At 31.2% G+C, this 22,239-nt stretch overlaps 1 protein-coding gene across 1 annotated transcript in view; it reads left to right on the top strand.

Moving 5' to 3' along the window:
• Nucleotides 1-22,239, top strand: part of LOC131850457 (tolloid-like protein 1) — a 99,873-nt gene that overhangs the window by 61,219 nt on the left and 16,415 nt on the right. Inside the window, exons 7-9 of the mRNA XM_059200678.1 lie at nt 2,840-3,018; nt 11,079-11,309; nt 12,277-12,417. Coding sequence (XP_059056661.1) covers nt 2,840-3,018; nt 11,079-11,309; nt 12,277-12,417 — 551 coding nt within the window. The remainder of the gene's footprint in view (nt 1-2,839; nt 3,019-11,078; nt 11,310-12,276; nt 12,418-22,239) is intronic.

Here is a 22,239-nt window from a genome sequence, read left to right as displayed (position 1 = left end):
GCTTGGAATCTAGAATAAAGGTTGGGACGATTGTTTCCTTCAATATGTTTAAAATTGCCGCCTCATTTATAAAAATAGTTACCGTTTTGTCCTTTTCTTTTTTCTATTTTCCTAATGAGAAAAAAAGAGTGAGAAAACAATAAATTTTATTACACGTTAAAATTTTATACAAGTCTGTATAAAGACTAACTTTTATGTATGGGGAATGGAGTCTTGTGCCTAGCTTTGGTATTAAATTTCATGCAATTGCAATACTAGAACGCATTTGATTCAATTACACGGAAACTTACAGGGTTTTTTTTAATCTATTAAGTTTTTTCAATATTTAGTTATTTATTTATTAGTTATAGTGGGATTTTATAGAACAACTAACTATCTTACTATATGAGTTACACTGGGATAGTGTCACCCTCATCAATTAGGCATATAAAGAATTCTAGAGTCTATTCTCAAACTTACGAAATATACGCAAAAAATTCATCTAAAGTTACATATGTTACCCTTAAGAGGGCTTAAGGGTAACATTTGTAAAAAAATTGTATGTCATATTTATTTATATTTATTTAGCAGCCTCAAATATAAGTTTCAATCTTCTAGCTTCAAAAATTACGATTTTTCCATACAATCTTTCATCCTCAATTTCAACCCCTTGCAACCCTTTTTTCGCATTAAAAAGTAGCCTATGTCCCTTCTCAGGGTCTAGACTATCTGTGTACCAAATTTCATTTAAATCGGTTCAGTAGTTTTGGCGTGAAAGCGAGACAGACAGACAGAGTTACTTTCGCATTTATAATATTAGTAAGGAATAAGGATTATTAGGGTCTCATATAAAATGCTAGATCGAGATAGAAATATCTTTTCATCTACAATGAGCATTCAAATCAATTGGCTAGAAGTACCTTTTCAATTTTATCGACGGAGAATTTAATAACCCTTCATATTGCTTTTCTTTGACTTTTACTATGGACTTTTAAGGCAAAATGAACTTTAAGTACTTTTTAAAATTAAATACGAACTTATTAATTAATAGAGCCTGAATAAAACTGTATATAGATATTATGGTGGCATAAAGATTCATCCAATTATTTCTGGTCTTAGAAGATTTATTTTCAAAATTAAATATTGACTGATCTTTATAATTAGAATCCGCATTAAACCTCGGTATTAATTCATTTTTTTAATCTGTACGGGGTACGCATTAAAGGGTACATGCCAATAATGTGATAGAATATTTATGAAACTGACAAGAAAGCCTTGGCTCTAGGGGTTTAGGACACCACTTTATTTCCGATGGTTGTAGGTCTTCCCTGCACGATCTAAATTTGTATTCATAAGTATGATTATTTATATCAGTTTGTCTGTTTTTAATATATATTATGTATAATTTACAAATTAAATATTTCTATCCAATAGTATGATTATATCTTAAGAGGAATCCATCCCGCGACCATCGAAAGTAAAGCTGTGTGCTAAACCACTAGACCACCGAGACCCGTTGTGTTAGTTTCACGAATAATATTGCTGAATTTTGAATTATCATACCCCTTCTATTACAGAGTGTAATATAAACAGGATCACCTCACCTACTATAATCGCTATAGTTTCATGTGCACCATTTAATAAACGACTATTGTATCGTTTGCATTAATGGCCGGCATCCGTACTTAAGAATTTAAAGGCAATAATTTTGTCCTTTTGGGTAATTTTGCACTCTATAGTTTGACCCATTTGTAATCCGCCCACTATAGCGCTGTATATTTAATTTGGGTCATTTTGGCCCACACTCGATATACCTATGACGTTTTGTGCTGTGCTATGTAAAATTTCACAGAGGGTTAGAAATATACTTGTTATGTAAAAATATATTACTTTTTCTTTTTCTATTTCTGTTATTTTTATTATTGTAATGTATGTATACAGATAAAATAAATTTATAGAAAAAGTTACTAAGTTTACGACAATTCCATATTGATCTTTTAAATTCTCTTCTAGAGAGAAGTACTCTTCGAGATCTCAGTGGTACAGTTAAAAAAAATATTTGTTATAATTAAAATATATTTATAAATAAAAGTGTTCTTTCAAAAGTACTTCATTCCTGATTATGAATCAATAAAGTATTTTGACCTCGGTTTAGCACACCTCTTTATTTTCTATCGTGCAAAGAATCGAATCCGCTACCATCGGAAGCTACTAACCAGTTCGTGTTATTTGTGTGGATTATTTTATAATATAAAAATGATAAATCGGTTCGCTGGTCGTAAACGATTTTTGTAACTACAACAACAGATATAGATATTAAGGATGACATTAAAAATCTGAGCTTTAGTGAGAAAGAACTGTCATTTGATATCGCACTAGTCGTGACCATTTTTCTAAAGCATGCAGACGAACTCCGTACCATAGTAATAAGATAGAACATGGATGACAATCCAATTAAAATACTAGTTCTGAAATTTTGACATAATACCGCCAATATTTATTCTAAAATTTATGGCTATAAAGGTATTTTCTCGACGTTTCGACTAGAGAAATTATTTGTGTTAAAACACATATATTGAATGACGGCCTCAGTGGTCTAGCGGTTTAGTACACCGCTTTACGTCCGATGGTTGCGGGTTCGATTTCTTCGCACGGTGCAAATATTTGTATTCATGAGTATGATTGTTTGTATCGGTCTGGGTGTTATCTCTGTATATTATGTATATATTTAAAAAAATTATCTGAGTATTTATTTTTATCAGCTGTCTATACAAGCTCTGCTTACCGTGGGACTAGATGCGGCTGTGTTATTTATTATTATTTGTATTAATAATAATACCGGCATTTTTGCCTTTAACAGGTGCTGTTCATTCGTTGGAAAAAGAGGAGGAGGTGCGCAGGCTATATCTATAGGGAAAAACTGCGACAAGTTTGGAATTGTGGTCCACGAGTTGGGCCACGTGGTTGGCTTCTGGCACGAACATACACGTCCAGATCGTGATAATCACGTGCAGATCATTAGAGACAACATAATGACAGGTAATTTAATTATATCACTAGTTATCTAGCTGTACAAGACATAAATAATATTATATCGTAGTTAAGATAATTAATAAAAAATAACTTCAAAAACTAAAAGAAAAAGGGACCAACAGTGTACAGTTCTCTAGCTGTAGAAGACATAAATAACCTGGTATAAGTTGGTGCAGAGTATATTCTCAAAGGAGAATCAACTCGTTCTCATTTTTTGTGTTACTAACTGCTCATATTCGTAGTTAAGATAATTAATAAAAAATAACTCAAGAACTAAAAAAAATTCTAATCAGAACGTACACTCTTCAGTTTTTCAAATTGGTATATAAATGACAGAGTTATGAAGAAACAAACATTTAAAGAAATATAACCAAATTGAGAATTCTTTTTTTGGAGTCGGTTAAAACCAGGAGAGAACTTTTCTAACAGTTATTGTTTTCCTTAATTCCTTTATGATATAAATATTTTCATTCACAGTAAAAACTTATTATACACTTAGGTACACGTTTTCTTAGGAGGTAATGGAAATATATAAGTATTTGCAAAGTTCTATGAAGAGCGGCGCTAATGATTTTGAATGAGTCAATGAAAAATTCTATTTTGTTTTCCTCATAGAATAAAAACAAACATTTACATAATCCTTTATTTATATACGATTATTATTTTGATTACTATAATATTACTAACCAAAATATCAATTTAAGGAAGTAGTGCAGATTGCTAATATTTTTCTGTAAATGTGTTTTTTTTTCACAATTGTAGAAAAGTATTAACATATATGACATTGTGAAAAAAATTTCACATTTATAGAAAAATATTAGCATATATCATTATATATATAGCAAAAACATTACACACTACTAGTATTTGACAAACAAACGCATATATACTTTTTTGTATATTGTTAAAGTCTGTCGTCAAATTGACAATAGATTAATATTGTTAGTCCTTAATATTATTTGTCTTTAATAATATTACTATTGGCAGCAAAATACTATGTCAGATTGTCTTTCTGGAAATTATTGTGGTTAATTCTTAATGACTTTACTATAATGGGCAATTTTTTAATTAACCACAATAATAAATGTAATAACATTATTAATGATTAACAAACAACATATGTGACATGTGTACATGTAAGTAAAATATAACAAAACAGTGGTATATTCTGTTTTTTACTACAAAAATTGTATATCAGCCCTAGTCTGTAGAAAATATAAACATTATAATATAATTACTATGTAACCTAGCTATAATAATCCTACTGAGTGTTAAATTAATTCGTCGAAAATATTATTTATTATTAGTCGAAATTCGATCACTGGGCAACCACTAGTACCAATAATATCACGATATAATAATTTGTCAATTTTCTAGTGTCTTAACGTAAATTATTCTCCAAATATAATAAGGCAACTAACTGTAAACTATTACCAACGTAACTTAATTTAATAACGATATTAATAGCGTCTAACCGAGATCTTAATTGTAACAGTTTAAAGGAATTACAAGTTTTGGAGTGAATCGTTATTAAATTTTAATTGACGGTTACACTTAACAAGTTAAGAGCACTTAGATACGCTATGCTTTTCATTGCTAAATAAAAGCCAAGTTAGTTAGATATGTTATATTTATCTACATTACATACATAAAGGTACAGTTACAAGGAGTATTTATTACAGAAGTTAAAACAATACGATGCAATATGTATAATCCTGCATGTATGAGCCATAGCAATACAAAATAGCTCATAATTCAGACTGGAGAATCGCTAATGAAGCCAAGCTGATTTTTGTCTATAATCATGATGGTCGATGTTCCATTAAAAAAATCGGTATGATAACATTAGACGATAAATAACCAAGGAAGTTGTAATTGAAACGACTGATTCGAGCAAATTCAGAATTATAACTGTGGTCATTTTGCACTATTTAAAACTAGTGCCTGCCACGGCTTCGCCCAGGTGTAGTCCGATTAAGGTGACAACTTTATGAATTTTGTACATATACACTCTGGAAGTATGTACCTCATAGAATGTACACAAACAATTAATGAATTTCTCAAAGCAGTGCAGTGATTCTGGAATTTACTCTATCAAATAGTCTACAAAAGCTCTATCTCTATCAGCTCTATCTCTATCAGCTCTATCTCTCTCTTTCTCTTTTTGTTTTTTATATATAGCATGGAGGACAAACCAACTTGCGGCTGATGGTAAGTGATTACCCGCAAGCTCATGAGTACCCGCAACAACAGTGCATTGCCCGCCTTTTAAGAATATTGTAACAATGTTTCTTCTACTTCTCTTTATAAATGAATTAACATAACGTTTAATACACATATAACATATCAATTGTCTTACATGTCTAAAGACAACAGATTTTGTAGCTTAATATAATTTAATATAATCTGCTTTTGACATTGGCACGACTGAAAACCAAGTCTCGCTTTCAAGGGCCTCCAGAGGAGATTGTTTGAAGTGTATGACTGTATTCGTAATGTCACCTCTCTTACTCAGGAATACGTCTGCGAGTGCGTATAGGTACTACTTGACCCGAATACATTGAGAACGTCTTAGTGCTTATCTTTTGAGAAGTCCTCCAGTTACACCGTATTTAATATGAGAGAGGAAACTATTAATAACTAACCTTTACCCGCGACTTTATCTGCTCATACTATTTTATTTTCTTCCAGATATATTTGGGGATAAAAAATAACCTATGTCAATGTTCGTGATACAATCTTCATGTGAAGTTTTTTTTTTTATACCACTTAGGTGGCAAACAAGCATACGGCCCATCTGATGGTAAACGGTTACCTTAGCCTATGGACGCCTGAAACACCAGGGGTGTCACATACGCGTTGCCGACCCTTAAGAAACCTTAATATACCCTTCTTGAAAAACCCCATGCTGTAGTCTCTCGAGAAAAGTTTCATTAAGATTCGATAAATAGACATGCCGATCCACTTTTGCATTTATATCAGTATGAAGACTTAGTAGTCTTGGAATTAGTGTTCTAATGCAGCTAAACTTTAATTTAAAAAGGTTACATAAATTTAAGTAACTAGGTACTTTGATTAACTAAAATATGGAACAAAAGCTAAACTTAAAATTAGCTTGCTCTAAAGTTAATGAATAAAATTTTATTATAGGAGTCGAGAATTTTGTTATAAGTCCATTGTGCTATTACTACTATACTGCATAATTTAAAAATTGCATCGTCCGGGTTGTTTATTTTGATTTACGTTACAAATGTTTCTTTACTTTTCTTTTTGTGCTCTATTAGTATTGAGTTTCAATAAATAAGTATTATAAATTTTATTTTCATAAATTAAAATTTATTATTCCAGCTGTATATGACAATTCTGTTATCCTTTAGTTGTAAAAAAGACCTTATTATTTTTATTATTGTAGAATCAAATATGATAGGAATAAGTCCGAGTTTGTTTAGAATAAAAATACTTTCTTCTTTATCAGTAAAAGTCCCGTGTGAATACACAATTAAGAATAAAAAATAATATTTTCATTTGTACAACTAAATGGTAACAGAATTGTAATAGACCTTTATCGTTACAACAATATTGACGGCTTTGGTGGTCTAGCGGTGGTTTATCACACCGCTTTACTTCGATGGACGCGGATTCGATTCCTCACACGGTGCAAAGATTTGTATTCATGAATATGATTGTTATATTTTATTTATCATTTATTATATTTGCATCGCCAACATTTATTCTCTGCACCACCTATGGTTGACTGGTAGAAAATGCCGCATGGTGTTAAGTTCTAAATATATATAAATTGTTTATATTGGTAGATGTGTTTTCTATATATATTACATATGTATTTACATTAAAAAAATCTAATCATTTATATCTGTTGTGTAGTACCCATAACAATCTCTGCTTACCGTGAGACTAGACTGAGCTGTGTCAATTGTCCAGGGTTAAAATATATTTCTATGAAGTAGTTGATCACAGTATTACGCGTCGGTGTGACATGAAGTGAAGGCATACGTAGCGTGACAGTGACACGAATGTCGGCCCACATTCAAAACGTCACGGGCGTGACATCTGAAGCATAATTAACATCCTCGGAGGGAAAAACATCTCGCTTCCTGTTTATTGTATTCCTTCGATCTGTTGCTATATCGACTTGCGTTAATAAGGTCACGGTTGAATATTAATAAAGACGGTTATACTAAGATTTTAGTTTAAGGAAAATTGTGGTGATATATACAAAGTAATAGATAAGAGGTCAATGTATTACATTATTATACATATTTTTAATGACTTATTAAAGCTCTACCGCACCGCATCGCCTATTATATCAGTGTAACAAAAGGAAAATATAAATATAAATTTTATACTCAGCCCCATGTGCAGCGTTGTACAAGTATGCTAAATTCTTTTGATGTTGTCTATATACCAATTGTAATTTCATTTTGTTATTTACTTAAATTAATATTATTTTCTTAATAATTAAAATTTGCATGGTTAAGGATAATAAATATTCTTAATTTTAAGTAAAGTGTGTGGATGTGTGTCAATCCACAAAACAAACCTTAGTTTGACTATTAAAACCCAATAGAACAGACTATAACGTTGATGGAATAGTGTAAATAAGAGTGCAGAGTTCAGATAATCATCTGATATAGTTTATTTAAAAAGGTCATAGATTAAATACATAATGACAGTACACTTTAGTTTATTCTTTGAAACTACACTCATAAGGATTGTTACCAAAACTTCAACATATTTCAACGTAGAATTTAATTCACAAAGTAACTATGAAACTTGCAAACGATTTACTTCCAAACTTGCTACAACTTTAAACTGTTACAATCGAGGTTTTGTGGCATTCAAAGTATCTAAGCTGAATTCTAATAAAATTTGATCTTATACGGATACCAGTAGAGTTTAATTTCCTAAGCTTGGTTTAAAGAGAATTATATGGAGACTGAAATTAGCGTGTTTTGCTCAGCGAAGTATTCGAACTGCGACAAAAAGTTGACCTGATTAGGTATGTATGAAGATAAGAAAACAATTTCTGTGTTCATCTTATTCACATAAAAAAATATTTTTTTGATCTTTTACACGTTATAAGAACGAAAACCTCTTTAGCAAGTTCAATTTCATTATTGAATATTATAGAAATGGATCGATGCAATTCAATCAAATCAAACTAAATGTATCTTTATTCATGTAGGTTCGTTCATTCTTATAATCAGTGAAATCTACCGTCATTTTTGAAAGTAATCCTTTATGCTTATAAGATTACCTGTACATGTAAGAACAATTAGTTTGAAGACCTCTAGTATATGTATTGAAGCGTGACATATCGTATTGCTGTATCTTGTGTAGTTGATTCGTAAAAATGAACAAATAAAAGATGGATTATCTACATACATTTGTGAGCCTGAGAGAATATTATTTACGTCTACTATTATGATAATTGCATCTTTATATTCTATTCTCTTATATGTTATTTAAACAATAAATGATTTTATAATCAATTTACATTTGTAAATTATTATTGCAAATGATTCTATAGGTTTACTAAGTTACCAAATCTGGTAAATCAAAGCAAACTTACAAAACCTTTTAATAGAACGTCTTTTATGATACATACATATTAAACATGTAGATAATTGTCGTCGTATTTTAATCTAAATGAAGTTGTTTTAAATAGTTACGGAAATGGAAAACAAAATATTAAATTATAAGTGCAAAATGTTTGATAAAACTACTAGATTTATATCAAACTTGTTCTATTTCGTTATGATTGTGCAAATCCATTGCAATTTCAAAATCATCCTAAAAATGCATTCTATGTTAAAACCAAAAAAAATTAAATTCTGTTAAGTTTACAGACATACAAATTTGCTAGCGTTACTATAAGTACGCCGGCATACTCTTAAGTCTCCAGATTATGAGACTTGAGAAAATTAGGACAGCTTTAAAGACAAGAACACTAGAAATAGCGACGTTTATATTCAAATTTGCTGAGCAGATCATAGTAAGAGTACAAATTGCATCATTTTAGTTAAACAGAATATTATTCTTTTTTAATAATATAAGTGGATTGGACAATTATGTTAATAAAATTTAAAATAAGAATAAACACTTCTTAATTCTTACTGATACCTACTTTTTATACTTTTATAAAATATTGCGATTATTAAACGTGCCGATGATCCATATAATGAAAATGTAACTGTAACACACCGACATGTATATAGAAATATGAAATGACTACCATAAGATTTTCCAAACAAAGAATTCCTTCTATGGACTAAAGGTTTGATTCGATATTGTATTTATTTCTTAATTACATATTGTACTAAAAATCTAAATTTAATAAAACACACCGAAACGTTCGATAATGTTTTTATACTTGCATAAGATTAATTATTCATACACTTTCTTGCATAGATAAAAAATAATTCAGATGAACGAAAAGTTTCGTTAATAGGTTTTGTAATGTTTGTAACGTAAATGAAGCTAGTTTGTCAAACAAAACTATACACCGGTAGAAACAAAACGAATCATATACGAAAAACGGAAAAATAAACAAAGCTAGCCAAATTTAGTAGCCATTTTGAAATATAGCAACATTTCCGATGAGAAAACGCTGATACTGATTCAACTTAAAGAGATCAAATGACTGAAGTTGACAAGTGCAGTTGACGTGTACCCAACAAATTGTAATGAATGAATTGAATCAAGTACCCATTATGGACACCGGTCGAGCAATGTGCGGTGACATAAACGGCCATTAGGCTGAGTGTTTTACGGGCCTTATTGCAGTTCAGCGGATAAAGTCCTTGCAGCTAATTTTATACAATGATCTGACCTAGTGTATGTACTGTCTTTTAGACTGATCTATAACTATTCTATATTTAGATTTAAAAGTATCGAACTCATGAAAAAAAGTAAACACTAATTATTTTTATAACGTTTGGAATTAGAGTGCTTTTTATTTTCTAAAATTTAGATTACCTTTCCACATTATTTTAATCAAGTAGGAGTATAATTCGAGTATATTTAGTTTAAGTAAGTGTCAGATGTCCTTCCAAAATTTCAATTTTTTTTTAATAAATTCAATCAAAATAAGATCATTTAAAAAGTAGTTTAGTAAAATTAAACCTTATATTATGTGTAATGTAGAATAAATTTGATCAATAACAACTGAAGGCCTATACAAATAAAAAACTAATGAGAATTAGATAATAAAATTTCATAATTACATCCTATTGCTATATTCTCATCTTATATTATATTTATTGCACCTTTTTTTTCAAGATTAGGAAATATAAATATAATTTATTTATTGAAAAAAAAAGTGTAAGTAAAACTTTTTTATTCGTTTATTGCACCTAGTAAGACAAGGTACTCTGGTTGAAAAGCTGTTTGTTACGAAGCTAGTAGACATTACTCTATTATTATACGGATAATAACATAATTGTCTATAATGTAATATCTTCTTTCCTTTATATTTTTGCTTTCCCTAGGCTGCAACTGGTATCGAGATACCTTAACTATCTTTGATTCCCAAAGGTTACCTTTAAAAGATTGCTTTCAGGATTTATGTCTCGGTTAAGCTCTCAACTGTTTTATTTCTCTTTCTCTCTCTGTCTCTCTGTCATATTCAGAGTAAATTAACATAGTTTGTGGTCTCGCTCCATTTTTTTTGCATAATCACTTTTGCATAGTTTTGCTCTTAATTTTATTACGAAATTTGAGCGCGTTTGATCGTTATCTCCCTTGATGGTTAGTGAAGATGCAGATGATGCAGTACTTCATAGAAATACTTCTGTTAAGCTGACTTCATATGTTGGTGTTGATATATCTTTATATGTCAGATCAAATTATATAGGTATAGGAGTAGTCATATATATATAGTGAGTGAGTCTAGGAAAGATGGTTACGTCATTTCGGAGATTAACCCGTACAAATATCGAGTCGCGAGACATTTTCTTTCGTTATTTCTAGTTTAAAATATAATACTAAAATGGAACATTCTATTCTATACCTTATATCTATTTACATGCATGTTATATTTCTAGGTCAGGAGTACAATTTCAACAAATTGACCAACGAAGAAGTGAATTCCCTCGGACAAACATATGATTATGATTCTATTATGCACTATGCAAGGAATACGTTCAGCAAAGGAACTTACTTAGATACTATTTTACCTCTCGAGGTGCATGGTAAGAAAAGGCCAGAAATTGGGCAGAGAGTGAAGCTTAGCGCCAGTGATATTGCTCAGACGAATCTACTCTATAAATGTGCAAGTAAGTAATTAATTTTGCTTTCTATTTGTATTACGTACTTTTTTATTATCTTAGTATCCATAACACACTCTGCTTAGCTTGGAACTTGATAGCGGTGTGAATTGTCTCATATTAGTCAATTTAGTATTTTTTGTACAGAGTATTTAATAATAATATGGGTATATTATTATTAAATTGACTAATATGAGTTACATAGAGACATATATTTTTTGCTTGTAAACTATTAAAAATATGACTACGTTGAATTCCATAAATTATTTAATAATTAAGCAATTGCCAATAAATTTAGTATAGTGGGATAAATAGGAATGTACGAATACTTACTACAATTATCTGCTTTAGTCTTATAAAGTAGTAAATATTCATGTGAATATTAAGAAACAGATGTTTGTTTCTTGGCCGTCACAAAATAAAAAATTATTTAGTTATTGTTGTAGTAATAAGAAAAAAGACTAGGTAAACGGAGAAAATTTATTAATATAGACTACTGACAATTAGGAATAGAAAGAAGGAATTGAAGTATCAAAATCAAGAATGTAATATAAAAGAACTATAAATTTAAATACAAATTTACAATATAAAATACATATCTTATTAGCCAGTTACAACAGTTATATATTTCTTGAAATATGTTTAATTAAAATTTGTATACCAGTAGATTTTAGTCCAAGTTAAAAACTGAGGTAGCTTCGATTAATTAATTAAAATCGGACGAACAAATTATTTGATTGGCAATTGATTTACAATTTGATCCCATTATATGAAAAGGGTCAGGTTTAAAGATTATTCTAATTGTAGTTAAATAGACGAAGTCACAGGCACAGTTAGATACAAAACAAAACCACTCACTTATTACTCTATTTTTTAACATTCTAAAATTAAAAGGAAATATTGTTCTTAATTGGTTTTCATAAAATTGGAATAATATAAAGGGCTTTCAAATGTTTTTCCCTATTTTTTAATTTAGAATGTGGGAGGACCCTTTTGGGTAATTCAGGCTGGTTCAACTCACCTGGTTGGGGATCAGAGTCTTCTCCGACAACACTGGAGCGCTGCGAGTGGAGAATTGTTGCTACACACGGGGAACGAGTAGTGCTCAATATCACTGGTAAGTAATTCAATTTTTCTTTAAAGACATTTATTTTAACGGTAATAATTATATTAACAAACGCATATAAAATTTTTGATGTTCTGGTTTTTGGTCATATATTGTAATAGCTGTATTCATTTGTAAGATTTTTGAATTAGATTTATAAGTATTCCTAATATCATTAAAGGAAGAGAAATGGACAAGAATAATAAACGAATGGTTCTGTAACATATTACGCCGACTCCAAATAAATGGGATAAGGAAGAATCAGATGATGATGGTACCCACGAGACGGTAAAAGAAATAGAGGTAGACAGAATATAAGATAGAAAGATGATATTAGGAAAATAGCTGGTCCAATATGGACTCGTAAGCAAAGGACAGGACAGAATGGAAATCTTTAGAGAAGACCTATGTCGGATGACAAGCTGTACCATTTATCGATTACTTACATTTTATATATTTTTAATCATATGTAAAACCGAGTATAGCAGTAGAGGCTTTTTATTTTTATTCATTTAGTGATGTCATGATGTGAATAAGTGTATTAACCATTCGATTAGAAAATTATGATATAAGGCTCACGATCTTTGAAAATATCGCATACAAAACACATCAAATACAAAAAAGACATAGGGTAAACAGTATAGTGATTGCCCATTTAAGGAAATTATACTGATATGTATATAAATGTTAATTAAAATAATAGGTAAGTGAGTGTCACCTCTTTGGTAACATTAATAGTTTAGCTAAGAGATCCAGTAGTAACAATTTAAATATCTTAAGAAAACTAATAATTACAAGCTTTAACAAAAATAACCTCTAAAAGTATAGTGATTGCCCGGACCAGATAGTCATTGCCTCACGCATCACATAGTTATTGCCCACATAGCATTAACTGCTATAGTTACTAAATCTAGTTAAAAATATACCATATAAACATTAATTCTTATTGTTTAGGAATGTTGACTAACATTAATCGTTAAAGCAAAACAATGTCTCAAGTTTTAAAACCTTATTTATTATTTGAGATCTTTTATAGCTTTCTGTACGTTAGTATACATTCCTAAACAATAAGAATCAGTGTCTTTAGCAGAATAAGAATCATCTACTTTATAGTAAAAAATACACAAAAACAAAAGAATACCTATTCATGTGGTTTTTGTAATGTTCAGGAATACATTTTGAATAAAATGATTTGTGGCAGCAGCTGCCATTAATTTTATTTTTAAAAATTGCTTGCATAACACAAACATACCCAGCGTGCAAAACCTGTTTTTCTTTTTACTCTAGTTTCTTCTTTTCTTTTCTTTCAGATTCTCCTTATATAGTAAAGCTAGCTTGAATACGTCTGATGTAATAGCAAATGGTTGTCCTTCTGATGACAGACAGAAAGATAACCATTTGCTATTACATCATTTCCTTTTATTACCGGAGTTACAGGGTATGCTAAATAGTCCCAAAAAGATGAGTTAACTTTTTGTATTTGTAGACTTACTACACTAATAAAAGATTTGGGGAACAAATGGACTACAAATAATACCAGCAGCCGAGAAAGTAAATAAAATGACTATTGATTATTTTCCATTTGAATGTTCAATATTATAAACGTTTCTAGAACCATTTTCAGCTACAACTAGTCCTGCACACTGGCAAATATGAAAATTTGTCTCATCTATATTGAAAACTTGACTTAAGACTTGGCTTATTACTTTTTCATCGGCATAGCAATATTTCATGGAACCTTTACCTTCAAAACTCCGTATACTTAATTTTGGATGTCTCTTTAAAAATACTTTCCACTATCCAATGTCAGGCCTATTATTCACGAATGGATTAGGTCTTGGATTTTCCTCTAGAAAATTTTGAACACTGTTCAAAATATTTTCTTTATGAAAACCTTCGTGCTGAAGTTGTTATCCTGTCTTCAAGAATAGCTTCTTCTTTAGCAGTTAAAATTGGCACTGAACCCAAGCTGATTTTGTGTCCTGAATTATGTTAAAATATCAGCGTTGTCCTAGGATTCCATATTTTTGAGCTATTTGTCGATCTGATGTCTTTGTTATTTTGGATTTCGATGATTGCCCTCTTTAGGTCTTCCCGTTTGTATTTTAACTTGATTCGGCATGAACTAATAATACTACTACGTAAATGTATTTAACAAAAATAAACTTACCATTGCCCGGGCAACCCAATGCCAATGGCAATAACTAAATACCGATATGGCAATCACTAAAATACATCAAAATAAGATTTAGTAATTGACCACCCCATCTAACTCCTTAATAGGTAAATTTTACATCACAATAACTTCTTGAAATTATAGTATAAAGCATTTACTAACTTATTCTCTATAGCAATAAGTTTAAAACGGAGCTAAGTTAACACAATAAATTAAAACAAAAAGTGTATCCTTAAGAAATTCTTTAAGAAACTTACTTTTTCCGATAATAGGCATACCTGTTGTCATCAAATATGCCATAACACTCTGTTTGTCTTTAAATTTTGCCAATTTATTATTAAACATTCTACTAGAAGATCTCTTAATGCCATCCGGCGAATTTAATTCGAATTAACTCCTTTATGAATAGGTTTAAATGTATCATCTTCTTACTGTGGGCATATCTATACACTGGGCAATCACTGTAGGGTTTACCCTACGTATTTCTGTTAATACCAATGAAATGGCATCCAGAAATATCATCTATGTACAACGCGAATTCGATGTGATGCTATTCGATTCTGTCAAACGTTATCCTGCTGATCCTAAAGCGATCAAGTTTCGTCAAAAGGTTTTGTGAAATAAAACTATTTCATATTAGATCTACAAAACCCTTACATGTTATAGATAGGCCAATATTGCAGCGATGCTTGTCAAAAAGAGCATTGTCAGGGTCGTGGAGGACGCTTGGAGGCCCAATTTCGTTATAAGTATCCTCTTGAGACACCCCAATTGCTATCAGCAGTTGCGTCTTTTTTGTCTACGTCCGCATGTATACTTGATGTCGCTATGACTTTATCTCTTTGTCAAGATTCTGAACTTTATTCTTATTGTTCATACAAATTTCTTCAAAATTTGAAATTCTGAATAAAATTGATTTAAAACAGCAATACGCAAGCTTATTCCACACTCTTCTTGTAATGAGTCTGCGCTCCGAATAAGCGATAATAAATAATATAACAATTCAATAGTATATTAAGTTTATTTGAATAAATATTATTTCTATTGTAAAATTATTCAGAGGTAGTTAGTTGTAAAGGATGAACCACTGTCACAAATTAACTTGTAAATCTGGAATTTCCTTTTCTCTACTAGTTGGTAGTTTGTTTTCTCTACTCTTCTCATTTGTTTCATCTTTCGGCTATTGGGAATACATATTCAGCCAAGAAAATGACACAAAACTTGGCCGTTGCTCATGTGAACATGAGTTACCAAGTTTACAAAGTAGAGTTTGTACAAGCCATCAAATTATGGGGTCACTAGTTTTAAGTACTAGGTTAACCATTGTGGAAACCATTTGTGGTTAATTCCTGGTCAATTCTGTGGTCGTTCACAAATTCCCCGTCAGCGTAGATTGTTAGCACAGGCACCATTCCATATTCATTCAGTAAAATATATATATGAGTACCTAAAACTGAATATCTGTTATTGAGGTATACAATGAGGCCTTACAATAACGATATCTATTTGCACTGCACTGTCTCGCAGACAATAATCCTCCATAATGGACACAACAGTACATTTTGACAGGGGCCATCTCGTTAAGCTGCTATCTGTACCTACGTATCCGAGACAAATGGTTGTTTTGACAACCGTACGTAATCCGTTCGTTGTTGAAACTACTCGTACTTCAGTTTACAAGATAGATGTCCTTTGTAATAGGTTATTGGTAATCTACTTGTATTTTTGTTATACGTTTTATTGTCTTGATATTTTTATTTAATATCTCATCTATTGATTACAGTGGTAGATTTCGTAAAACCCTATCTGGTACATCTCTGACTCACAAATTTCAGCGGAAGAGCAACTTGCTTTACAAAATATGTTTCGGTTGAGTGGTGAGATAAGGAAAGCTTTATAGATCTGAAATTTTTCTCTAGAATGTCATCGCATAGTCGGTGCTATGGGCATCACATGTCACAAGTCTCTCTTCCATTTTTAATGTTACAAACTAAAACGGAACTCTAATGGTGCATCTTTACTTTTTGATTACTTTACAGAACTATGTTCGAGAACAAAGTGCCAAATGCAACCAATATACGTGATTCTGATTCTTTTAGTACGAAAGCTAAATGTTTTATAGTTGGCAACCCTGATAAATGGCCACAAATTCTGCAGGAAACAGAACGATTCGTACACAATAAAGAATAACTTATATAAACTCATAGCTATAATATATACGGTAACAGAGTTGTATTCAATAAATTCTCCAATACTGGCGTGGAGTGTCGTTATATTGTCTGGAAAGTTCAAATTGTTCAGAAATAAATCAAAATTGCATCATTGAACGTAATATTGTATGATATCAGCGGAATGATCCCATTTCTTGTCCATTGACTCAGTAACAAGTGTACAGATGCTTTATCGGTCGTTCTATTCCTGTCTTGAAATGATCGGTTGTATCGATAATAAGTTTAATGAGGAGATAACAATATTAGGTATACTTGTAATTAATTTAACCGGTTATATACAAGTTTTTGCTGTTACTAACTGTATTGTCTAAATCTAAAGTCGTGGCTTAGTGGTTAGTTACTACAAATTGTACTGAATGTCGGGAATTCAAATTAGCTCGTGACAAAAAAAATTGTTTTTTTTTTCAATTTATATTGTTGTCTTTAGCTATCGGGTGGTGCAAACACCAAACTAATCTGGGAGACGACGTAAGCTCACCACCTGCCCTGCTAGATTCAATCGAAGTAAAATTCTATTACGCCGATATATCTGCGTTTTGGTTGTTTTTTATTATTATTTTCTACATACAAAACACATTTATATTTCTTAAACACATTATATTAGTTCTGTATACAAATTCTTATAAAGTTTAACAGAATAATGTCACTTTTCTTCTTATATGAATGTCCTAAAACTTCTGAGTGGGTCATCATTTTCTTTTCTACTTTACACAGCAAATTATATATATTGCTGTCAATAACATTTTTTTAGATATATATTGTTATATTCGAATTTATAACTGAATTCGAATAAAACAAACTCAAAATTGTTTCTTAAACTTGCTATAATATAGTATATTAGTAAAATCCGCATTCAAATCGGTTAAGTAATTTCTTAGATTAGCGTGCATAGAAAAACAAAAAATTTAACGATCACTGTATTTGGTTTTATTTCTTTGATCAATTTCCCCAATAATATTTTTATCAGATATCTATCATGTACAGAAAGAGTTTCTCTTTGTTTAACAATTAGTCTGAAAGGTGTCTTATAAATTCGTTTTTTACATTGTCTTCCTTCTAGATCTTTCTACTAGATATATTATAGGAAACCACTACATTATGTAAATTCTAATCCATTCCAATGCGGAAATTAATGGTTCTCCTCGGGTTTGGTAGAATTAATGAATTCATCCAGGCTTTTATTTTAAGTGGCCAGGTCAGCAGTCACTGGCGACTATAAATCTTATTGTGGCCCTAACAAATTGATTCTCACTCACAACCCTACTTTTTTATTGAAATAAACGTGAAAAGCCGATTTAAAATAACGATCCTTTTGGAAACGCAATAAGTATATATTATTATATATATTGGAAATTAAAAAATTAAATTAGATTACATATATGTATATATATCTAATGTATGAACGGTTTACGTGTCAAACTAGCTTGCGTCTCACCTGATGGTAAGTGATTACCGTCGGCCAATATTTTTTAAAACGTTATTGTTCTCCTTTTACCTTAACGTCTGCTATGCCGGGTGGGTTAGTCAGACGCATTGTTTATTCTTTTCTGTCTATGTTAGTCCTGTGCAATATTGGCCCATATTATGACATAATCATCATCTGCTTCTTCCTTATCCCATTTATTTGTGGTCGGCGTAATATGTTTTCCGCTTCCATTCATCCCTGTTCGCAGTCATTGCGTTATTTACTTCCTTTCTTACCATATCATCTTTCACACAGTCCATCCATCTCTTTTTCGGCCTTCCTCTGCCCTTATAACCATCCACATTCATATATAACACCTTTCTTAAAATATTATCCTCATTCCTACGCATTACATGTCCATACCATGATAGACGATTACTCTTCAACCTCTCTCACACCGGTGCCACTCTCATACTTCCTCTAATATTATGACATAATATGGGCCAATATTGTTAAAATATCAAGTTTCCTGAAATAAAAGAAGAATAAATCGTCAACTGTCTATAATGAGGTTCATAAAATACGTTTCAGAGACGCTATTGCAGAATCAATTAGAAATATTATGAATTATAATTTAATAAACCTAGAGAAAGATTTTGTCTATAATATTACCTTGCTACCAATTTGTTGCACTGATATATTTGGCGTTATCTCCTTAGTCATTTACCCTGAGTATAAAAAGGAATGCTGACAAATTATATTCGTACCTTCTTCTCCACCTAAAGAATTTTTTTTTATTAACACTTTATTAATGTAATAAGAAGAGACGAGGAATATACGTGCCCGAATATAGAGGAGTATAGGACATCCTCCATCTACTTTACATGGCAGACCAGCAAGAAATATCGTGACCGAAAAATTGTTAAATCGATAACCCAGGATCGAATGTCCTGACGCCACAAAATTAGGAGAGACGACCCCACCTAATAATAATAATCTCTGGACAATTCACATAAAACCATCTAGATTTAAATTAAGCTAGCTAAAGTTTGTGTTATAGGTACATTTTTTTTAATACATACATTTTATACATAGACACACATAACACTCAGACCGATACAAACAATCATACTCATGTATACATATGTTTATGCCGTGCGAGGAATAGAAGCCACGACGATAGTAGGTAAGGCGGTGTACTGGACCGTTAGACCACCGAGGCCGTCAAATAAAGTAGGATAGTATTACATAAATTGTAAAAAAGCAGAAGTAGATTAACTCTTTATAGCACATGTAATACTGGGGGGAACGGGATTGTTAGTAATGTGGACTCATGACTCCATTACTACCAATGTACCATGTTAGGTTGACCTCCATGCGGTCCTGGAAACCATCGTGATAAATTCCTGGTAAATTTGTCACGATGGGCTAACTGACCTGACCTCATGCTCATCTTATTATCCTCCCCTGGTGCCCCGCCAGCGTAAACCGTCAGCGCAGGCGGAAGCACCAATCCATTACCATCCCTTAAGAAAAACATGTAATACTACAATTATAATTATACATATGTTTATATGTAAGAGAGACCCTTTCCCCTTCGACCATACACATATGGTGTTTTGTAGTTAATAATCATATCCAGAAATGTATAGCTAATTAATTTGTATGTAGGTGTATCCTTTGATTAATTTATGTCCCCGTTCATGTCGAGCTTATTCTAGAGATAATATTTCACGGACCTACGGATTTGACTGTCAATCCATTATTCATTGTGATTTCGGCGTATTGTATACGTTACTGAGAAATAATTTATTACCGCACTAATATTATAAATGGGACAGTTGTAAATATATTTAGATTTATGTTATCATGATAATGGCGCATGTTTTTTTTAATGTACGCCTTTGGTAGTATATTTTCTAGTTGCTACAAATCAAAATTAAAAAACAAAACATCATTATTCATATAAGTCTACTACTAGCTGTGCCCGCGGCTTCGTCCACGTGGAATGGGCGACAAATAACGATTTTCCATACAAACTTTGTATGTCATATTTATTTATAATTAATCAACAGTCTAAAAAGTAAGTTTCAAGCTTCTAGCTTTAAAAATGACGATACTACCATAGAATTTTTTATCTCCGTTTTCAAGATCTTAGAACCCTTTTTTCGCATCAATAAGTAGTCTATATCCTTTCTCAGGGTCTAGATTATGAGTGTACAAAATTTTATTTAAATCGGTTCAGTAGTTTTAGCCTGAAAGCGAGATAGATAGACAGAGTTACTTCTGCATTTATAATATTACTAAGAATTACAGACTCTTATGATGTATCATATCATCATTATCAAGAACTGACAAGAAACTCAGGTCTTATTGTTTTTCAAGTGAACTTGTACATGTTTTCAAAAATACAGACAGATCTTAAATTTAATTAAGAAGAATAGAATAATAATAATAATAAATTTATTTGTAGTAGAATGATCACCAGAAGACGCCATATCCGTCTTCATGATATCTCCTTTCTCCATGTTATATTTCATTAAAGTACATTGAGCCGTTTAGCCGTAAAAATATAAGTGTCTACGCCCAAAATAGAAATATGGTTGGCAACACTGAACGAGTGGTCTCTTCCACATCTAATGTCATGGGTGGTAACTCTGTGTATAAAAACTTGAACTTTTAAAATTGTAATTCTTTTAACTTATCAACTAGTGATACCACTAATCAGCAACAGACAGACTGACACATTTTAGCATTTGTGCCATTAATATCGATAGTACGGATTGCGACACTTGTTAAAGGATTCACTATTTAACGCAACCGCAATCAATATATTAGAGTTTTTTCTATTTATTTATATCTGTAATACTCACCAAAAACGTAATTTTACAAATAAATAAATAATTCAGTTATGACCAGTGCATTCCCTATCTGTTTCCAATATATGCCATTCACAGTAAAATTAATAAAGAATTAACATTGACCCTCATAAAATGCAATAATAATCGGCTTAACATAGGTCAGGCAGCAATCAACAGAATGGGGTGCTGATTGATGGATGGCAGCTGATTGAAAATATAGCGAGCTGCAATTACCCTAACTATGTAGCAACATATACGACTTGTATGTCTTTTTTATGTAATTCCAATAACGAATAAAATATTTATTTATTTCCTGTTGTTTAGTTAATATTTTTTTTTATTTTTAAAAAGTACATAGCTGAAAATCTATGTGTTACTCCACGAGTGATTCTCCGCACTGAGCTATGTACCATTTTGTACTATATATAGTAGCACACACATGCAGGTTTACCCATATTGTATTGCATTGATTCAAATAATCTATAGTGTATACTATTTGTAACTAAGCCTATATGTGTGTACTAAATTATAAATAAAAATTCTTATCTATTTAGCAAACTGGGTTGTTAGTTGAAACGATATATTGCAGGTGAGAAGAGATTATTAGTAATCGGGAACAGCTAACAATTTATCTTGCATCCTTTGCTAACAATTTGCCATGTTAGGTCAACACGAGGAAGACTTCTCCAGATACCCCATGGAAACCATCGTGGATAACTCCTGGTGATATTCATCACAATGGGCTAACTGACCTAACTTCATGTTTATCCTATTCATCCCCCGCTAGTGCACCGCCAGCGTATACCGTCAGCTCAGGCGGGTACACCATTCCATTATCGTACATTAAAAAAACTGATATTGGACAATATTGCCACAAATTCAACTGAATGTAGGTCGCCAATTGGACACAAGATTTATCATAGAGAACACTTAATCTGAACCCTACCGATCTTGTAAGGTCATTAAGTAGTCTGAACACAATATTAAAAAAAAAATTAAATTTTTATTTAAAATATAATATTTCATTAAATATGAATTAGGGCGACTATAATTTTCTGTGAAAGCTTTAATTTTCAAAACCAAATATTATACGCTGTAACTTCAAAAGGTAATCAAGTACAAAAGCATCGATAATTGGTATATATACATAAATAGCGTTAC

The sequence above is a fragment of the Achroia grisella genome, unplaced genomic scaffold (genome assembly GCF_030625045.1).
Source record: "Achroia grisella isolate CSIRO2021 unplaced genomic scaffold, CSIRO_AGI_Agris_v1 utg770, whole genome shotgun sequence".
In the NCBI taxonomy this organism is placed as follows: domain Eukaryota; kingdom Metazoa; phylum Arthropoda; class Insecta; order Lepidoptera; family Pyralidae; genus Achroia; species Achroia grisella.
This window is presented reverse-complemented; position numbering and strand designations above follow the sequence as displayed.